Source organism: Arachis hypogaea, chromosome 14, assembly GCF_003086295.3.
Source record: "Arachis hypogaea cultivar Tifrunner chromosome 14, arahy.Tifrunner.gnm2.J5K5, whole genome shotgun sequence".
Taxonomy (NCBI): Eukaryota; Viridiplantae; Streptophyta; class Magnoliopsida; order Fabales; family Fabaceae; genus Arachis; species Arachis hypogaea.
Window position 1 is genome coordinate 6,344,050 of NC_092049.1, and position 7,925 is coordinate 6,351,974.

Genomic DNA, 7,925 nt, shown 5'->3' on the forward strand with positions numbered 1-7,925 from the left:
CCTGATTTTTGTAAACCCCCAGCGATATTACCGAAAATTGCAAAACCAAAACATTAAAGTATTCAAATTTTACACTTCTAGTTACTCAGTCCTTGTCTAACGTAAACGGTTGGTAGTAAAAAGTAATAATAGACTAATGCAGGCTGCATTAAACAAAAGCATAATTTGCAGACGGATTACTTTAATTATGTGACCTTCATTATCCATTATTACTAGTTTATTCTGCTTCCATCTAGTGCCTTTTGGTCTAGTTAAAAACATAACCTTACAATTTCTAGTCAACTAAACCTACAAAAGAAGCAAAAATAAGAGTTATGAAAGAAGCATTACATTTAGAGAGAATAATCTTATTAAGTTCAGAACTCATTTAATTGCGGATTAGAATATGATTAACACTAATAGGACGGTGCTCACATAGATCTGATTTACACAAACGACATTTTCTCGTTAATAAAAACAAGAGTGGTGTAATGTAACCACAAACTATTCTTCTTGCCTTCCATTGCCTTTTCCTTTTCCTTTTTTCTTCACATTCCAACCAAAAGCTCCAATTTTTTTTTATTGTTTTTAAAATTTTAATTGAATCTGACTGACTGGTATCAATGACCATTTGAGATTGATGACAGTGATGCACAACCTCCCAGTGGGCCCATAAGAATTGTGTCTCTGTCATCCAACTGTTTGTGAAATTGCCACACTCATTCATACCCCATCGATCAAAGATCCGAAATTTAAGCTCTTGACATTGTTACGCTGCTCATTGTTGCTGTGGGAAGATGATTCAGTTGCTGTTTCTAGTGGTGTTCATGGAGGCAGCGATGATAGTGGTGTTGCTGTTCAAGACCCCATTGAGGAAGCTTGTGATAATGGGATTGGATCGGTTGAAGAGGGGTAGAGGACCACTCATGGTTAAGAGTGTTGCAGGTACCATCTTTGTGGTGCTCTTCTCCACTGTGTACACCATGCTCCAGATTCAGAAGCGTGGGATCGAGGATGCTGCTGGTGGTTCTCTCAACCCAACCGATCAGGTTCTAATGGCCAAGCACCTTCTTGAATCGACACTAATGGGTATGTACAATTCCTTTCCTTTCATTAGTTGAATGAGTTGTTGTTTTTGTTATGGTGTGAACTGATTTGTTACATTGCTATTTTGAGCTATTGAGGATGTATAATACAATGTGAGACTTTGTATATTCATGGTTGTGTCTCAGATTTATTCAGCATTTTTCATGATTGCATTGGAGTTACTGTTTCACTGTTTTTTGGTTTGGGTCATTCTAGAAATGTCTATATTACTGTTTGGTACTGGTTTTTCTTTCCTTAGTAGATGAATGTCGAATGTTGAATCAACTTGAGTTGTGTGAACTTCTTAAGCAGATTCTAAATGTGAGCCATCAAAATGGGTTGATTAAATATTCCATAATAATCAAATTATATGGTTTTTACTGATTAATATTACTCAAGCAAAATCAAACAATCTAACATTATTGTTCTGTTCTAATAAAAACTTTTGGATTCCTGCTAAAGCACCTTCCTCAAGTAAAATACATAATATATATTAGAATAAACACCAAATTGGTCTTCAAGTAATTATAGATCAGACACTTTGCTCCCCAACAAATTTTTATTCCCTAGAAGTCTTTGAGAATTACTTCTGTCAGATCTGAAATTCCTTGGGAGCAAAGTGTTCGATCTAAAATTCGTTAAGGACCAATTCGATTGTTTACTCTATATATTATATTCCATATGAACTTCCTTATTGTCTTCCCAATAATGTTGATGCCATCCAATATCCTAAATCGCATCATAAGAAAAAGGACTTTGGAATGGAATCACAGTTATAATCCTACCTGAATGACAATGTTTTGAGTTTCAGGACACTCACTCTGTTCCCTTAATATTCTGAAAATATTGAGATTTGAGACTAGTAGAGAACACTATGGGTATTTAGAATCAATCATCTTTTGTCAATTATGTGCAGGTGCTGTACTTTTTCTTGCACTTATGGTAGACAGATTACACCATTACATAAGAGAACTCCGTCTTCGAAGAAAGAGCATGGAAGCTGCCAAGAAACAAGCACGTGCAGAAGAAGCAAAAGTTTTGAATTCAGAAGAAAACAAAGCCATAGAAGAAGAAGCAGCCAGATTGAGAAAAGAAGTCCACCAGCTTGAATCTGAACTGCGGTCAAAAACTGAAGATGTAGATGTTGCAGAAGCCAATGTATCTGCTTTAAGAAAACAATCTGAGGGATTCCTGCTTGAGTATGGCCGCTTACTGGAAGAAAACCAGGAACTCCGCAGTCAATTACAATCAGTCAATGGAAGGTTGTCACGTTAAGGTACCAACAAGAGTATGTAAGAAAAGATTGCAGGTGTGTGGATGATTTAGTTTCCAGGATTTCATGGAAGTTTGCTGATAACAGGTTATCACATGATCCATAAGAATTAGGATTTTCACTTAAAGGTTGTGATTTTGTTATCAATTTTGTGCTGACAAAAAATGTGAAAATTTTGAAATGTGACTACAGAAATATAGTTCTGATTCCCTGCACATATGTAACTTATATGTTTCACTACTTAAGATTTGACAAACATTGAAGGATGTGGCCAAGAAAGTGCCTGGTGCTGTTTTATGTTTTTTTCTGTTGGCATTTATTGTTGTTTGATATTAACATTGGTCCTATTCAGATGACGCCTTGTTTAGCCGGAAAATATTTCTTGTTTGGTCATTTTCTTGTGTTAAACTTTTTTTTCCATTTTTGGTCATATTTATGTTAGTTAATCTTACCTAAAATAATTCTTATGTCCAAGAAGATTAAGAAACTTTTATTGTCTTAGTCTTTTACCTCCTTTTTATTTTAATTTATTAGGCCTAAGTTGGCATTGGTACAATACTATTTGCTGTATTTCTTTTTATTTTTCTTGAGTTGGCATTGGTACAATGGAATTGCTATTTGTTGCATTGCTCTTCTCAGCCTGCATTTTTTTAATATGATGAATGACACTCACATTTCAGTTAAAAACTAAACGTAACTTGACAAGTACTACATTACAAAGCATTCTAACCTATAACTAATTTAGGTTGATAAGTGGTCAACTCACATTGAGAATTCAATTTTTTTTTTGTAGATACAGTAACTTATTAGTTAATGGCGGACCTTTAAATGGAACTTAAATCTACGATAAATTAGTCCTTGATTTATCAAATTGTAGGATAATGAAAAAAAAAAGCATACTTACATATGCCAATTTGGACAAATTATATTAAGATAACGGAGTTTTAGGCTGAGCTGGTAAATAGATAATAATAGTTGTCAATTTATTTATTTATGATGTAAAATAAGATTCTTGGTTATGTATGGTTCAGTCCAAAAAGGAATAATTAGTAACTCTTTAGAATTAGGTCATGTTATCATAGATGAAAAGATAGACAACCCAACCACCATCCTGCTGCAGCCTGGTTCGAATTACAAAAACACTATTTTAATTTGACTCTTTTGTTTTGGCCTTTTTCGGTACCATTTTATATTTGAAAAGACCCAAACTTATGATTTGTGCCATTACTGTTACCCTTATCGTATAGTTTGTAATTGTGGTCCCCTTGGAACTAATAATAGAGGCTAGCTGATATAATATAATTATAATAATGAAAGAATATGTAATCAATAAAGATGTTAGATAACAAAGGGAAGGAGGGGCGGTTACTTAGTCCTGTTGAGGATAAAGTGGCATCTGCGACCTCTCAGCTCATTTAAGAGCCCAAAATGTGTTCTCAATTGCAACTTGCCCAAGCCAAATCAGTTATATGAATTAAGGTATTGGTCAATTAAGATAACCATAGTGATGTTTTTTATTTTACATTAAAAAGTTGGTGCCACTAAAAGTCTCTAAAACTTAACCATGCTGATGTGCATTCAGTAATACAAAGTTACCCAAGTATCAATTTGGTCGGTGTCACCATCCAATCACCATCAATAACAAAACCAAATATACCATATTAAAAAAAGTAAGAAATTTACTGTTTAAAAACATGTTGTGATCTGCATTATGTTTCGTTACAGTATAATATAATAAAGTATAGGTTAACATGTTAGCTGGTTAAAGTAGGAGCCAGCCTTTGCTATATGGATAGCATTAAATTTTAGCCTCACATTATTGGGAATATTATTCCATTGAAGTAGAATAGTAAATTTAAATTGTAAGTAGCAATATCATCCAAAGTGGAATTAAAGAGGAGACCATGCGTAACATAAATTTCTTTCTTCTTACAATAATAATAAATGTTTAGAGATGAACATGATGAACAACACCCTACAAACACTGAATCTCTAATGCAACACTTACAATCAATGATTCTGCAAAGGTAAGAATCACCAACAACAACTACTACATCATTCCATCTACTCAATTCATGAATTACATTGCAAATTACTACTACATCCTTTGGTGGTTCATAAAAATTCACCAAAACATTCTCATCATCCTCTCTAAGGATCCTAACATTGTCTGAACAAAAATCCTGAGCTACTCCAACGGGAGAGTAGTCCCCATTGCTTCTGACAGTGATCCACTTATCATCATCAGCATTATTAAGATCCCAGTTAGGCTCATCATCACCACACAACCCAAGAACTCTGTCCCTAGCACTTGGAGAATTCATTGAAGAGATGCCACGTGGCGAGTCCTGATTGGTGTCCCAGTTCCAAAGGCCTTGTGGTTCCAAAACACTTGTGGGTGTGTCCAAATCATGATCATCACATTCTATTCCCACAAAACGCGACTCCGCAACGAACGCGTGTCCCAGAAGCTCCTTCACCGTCCACCTCTTACTCGCTTCACTCCTCAAGCACTTCCCCAAGAAGTCCTTAACTTCCTCCGACACAGATTCCGGAATCTCTGGCGCCTCGCCGGAGAATCCAACCCGATAAAGCACCGAAACAGGGTCGCCGGAAACGTCTTTCCACGGCGGTTTCCCGGTAACCATCTCAAGAACGGTGCATCCCAGGGCCCACACGTCAGCTGTGAATCCCTGTTCATCCCCACGCGCCACCTCCGGCGCCATGAACGCCGGCGTTCCAGCGATAACCCCTCCTCGTCCGCCGGCGCCGGAGCCAACTTTGCAGGCACAACCAAAGTCGGCGATTTTGGCACCATGTTGGGTGATGAGAACGTTCTGCCCCTTGACGTCGCAATGTACTATCCCATTGGAATGAAGATAGTTGAGTCCCAACAGAATCTGGCGCGTGTAGACACTGGCCAACGAGTGTTCCATGGTGGCACCGCGGTGGTTGTAATGGGCAATTACGTCAAGCAGGGTCCCCCTTGGCGCGTATTCCAAGAAGAGGTTGTAAAAGTACAGACCATCCTCGTACGTAACATCGTACCCTTTGTACTTGACAATCTGAGGACAATTGAGCGATGAAAGAAGACCCTGTTCCTTCCGCAGCTCCTCAGATCGGTGTACCTCCGCTGACTTCACGGCAAAGAGTTCACCAGACCCATGAAATTCAGCAGTGTAGACGGTGGCTGTGGAGCCCCGGCCGAGGGTGTGACCTCTAGTCCAGTAGTAGTCCATGGATCAGAGGTAAGAGAGAAGAGAGTGTTGGATGTGTGTATGGTATGGAATGTTATTGTTGGGAATTGGGAGCTAGCTAGGTTTCTTACAGTTTATGGAAATTATTATATATTTATATAAGATACAATATGGTTTGGTTTGGTTTGGTTTGGTTGGCTTAGTGTGAAGGGTTAACCGAGTTATGATTGGTGATATGGAAAGCTGCTCTTTCAATTAAAAATGTGCACTTTTTTTTGCTTGTGTACAATGGACGGCGGCCGTCTCATTCATCTATCACAAGGTTCTTGTCATGAGATGATGGGAGCGATCCACGTGTCCAAACCTCTCCCTTTTGTTGTTGGCCGGCCATGTTATGTGTGTTCACTGTTCGCTAATGCTACTTATGGTTAGTGCTACTACTGTACACCTGGCTAGTTTTAGACTTAAACAAGTTTTTTCAACATAATCATGAGATAGTGAATGAATTGTGTTCACATGGTGGCACGTGGTTATACTACGCTAAGATTGCGGTTCGGTGCGTGCTGAAATATTAACCGGTGAACGTTATTACTGTGTGCGCGCGTGATTCATGAATCATGAGTGTTTATGGATAATCTTCACTGGCATATTCCATGGTATTTTCTTTTTTTGTTCCATTAATTTTGTTAACTATATTGTAATCTATATGTTAGTACCTTTCATGAGCCCACACCACCACAATAGGTTAGGAACTTTATGCTATAATAGTATATGCATTATTATTATTAGGTAGCCTAGATAATAATGTGAAAATTACAGGGATTTTGCCAAACAGGTAGGTAGCACATTCTGTTTGGAAAAGATAGAAAACCGTCTCAATATAATAATCTCCAAATGAAAAGAACAAGATGAAAATAACTGTTTCGATTCAGTGAATTCAATATAATAATCTGTATGCATTGTATGTGTCTGTTTTGGTGAAAGTCAATTCTTGAGGAATTTAGTTTTATACAGTGTAAAACATTTTGCATATGTTATATTATCTAATAACTATATATTATCATATATATTAATTTATCTTTTATCATATTTAACTGACGCATAAGATTGAAATAATTGTTGAAGTAGAATATTATTTGTAGCCTGGAGTCTTATCCGCTTTACTTCCCGCATAATTAATTCAGTTAATCTACGTACGCCGTAGTTGATTTTTAAAGTCAAAGTGGAATAATGGACGAAATGGTGTTTTTTATTTTATAAAAAAGGAACTTCCAGTTCATCTCCGAGATTAGGTAGATTGTATGCGAAGCAAAACAAAATTAAAGAAAGGCAACAGCGAAAGTCTTTATTATTATTATTATTAATATTTTTATTTTAAAGAAAGAACCATTCGTAGCTTGGGATTTATCTATGATGAGTCACGATGACTGTAAAGGTGAATAAATATTGAAATATTAAACGGCGAAGGCCTTAAAAGTATGGGCAACAATGTTGGATTATTGCACTTTGCACAGATTGAAAGTACAGTTGGAATACATATAACATAACATAACATATGGTTAAAGGAAGGAACGAAAAAAGCCAACTAACTCGTTTCACTAATAAGCATAAGCAGCATCGATCACCACATGATGAAAGGAAAAGAATTTGGCTTTTCTAAAGTCTATAAAAAGTGCATCATGTATTATACTTATGTATTTTAGAGGATAACGTGTCACATTTAAATCATTTTTGAGAAAAACTAATACTGTAAGATTTAATTTAAGAACCCCAAGCATAATCAATCATATAATCTGTGTCATTAACTTTTCCATCATCCTTTAAATATTACAATGTTACACTCTTTAAAAAAAGAATAATGCTCCTACATCGCACACTTTAGAGAATCATTATCTATCAAGATCCAAAATTAAATGCCAACCAGGCTGTCCATTCACGTTGTGACTTGTGAAGTTGTTAGCTAACTATATTATATTATATATATATATACTAGTTTATAAATTAAAACGAGGAAAAGAATAAGAAATTAAAGAAAGTGAAAACAAATGTGTTGGAGTGTTAAGTGTAAGTGTTGAAAGTAGGGTGAGGAAGTGTGGACGTAGGCGTTGACGCTTTGCGTGCGTATTAGTGACGGTAACACGCTTAAGGGCGTGTTTGGATGCTTGAAATTGAAGCAAGCCAATGATTGAAGATTGCATTAGTCACATGCCGCCAGCCAATCATCTTTGATGCATGCATTGGATCAGGGGATCACGCTGCGGCATGCTGTACGGTGCACATTTCATAATCCCTCTTTTTTTTTTAATTAAGATTTGATTAAAAAGCGTTCACATTTCTTTTTTAGTTTTTCCAGAATGGAAACCTGGCTTCTACTCATCACTACCTAAACA

General features: G+C 36.4%; 2 protein-coding genes across 2 annotated transcripts; one reads left to right on the forward strand and one right to left on the reverse strand.

Annotated features, from left to right (window-relative positions):
- Positions 1-325: 325 nt before the first annotated feature.
- LOC112741235 (uncharacterized) lies at positions 326-2,714 on the forward strand. Its single transcript, XM_025790123.3, has 2 exons — positions 326-1,068; positions 1,982-2,714. Exons 1-2 carry the CDS (start codon positions 777-779, stop codon positions 2,338-2,340), a joined length of 651 nt encoding a protein of 216 aa, XP_025645908.1. The 5' UTR covers positions 326-776; the 3' UTR covers positions 2,341-2,714.
- Positions 2,715-4,111: 1,397 nt separating this feature from the next.
- Positions 4,112-6,248, reverse strand: LOC112742146 (mitogen-activated protein kinase kinase kinase 18-like). Its single transcript, XM_025791390.3, has one exon. The coding sequence runs from the start codon at positions 5,575-5,577 to the stop codon at positions 4,150-4,152; it is 1,428 nt and encodes a 475-aa protein (XP_025647175.1). The 5' UTR covers positions 5,578-6,248; the 3' UTR covers positions 4,112-4,149.
- Positions 6,249-7,925: the final 1,677 nt, after the last annotated feature.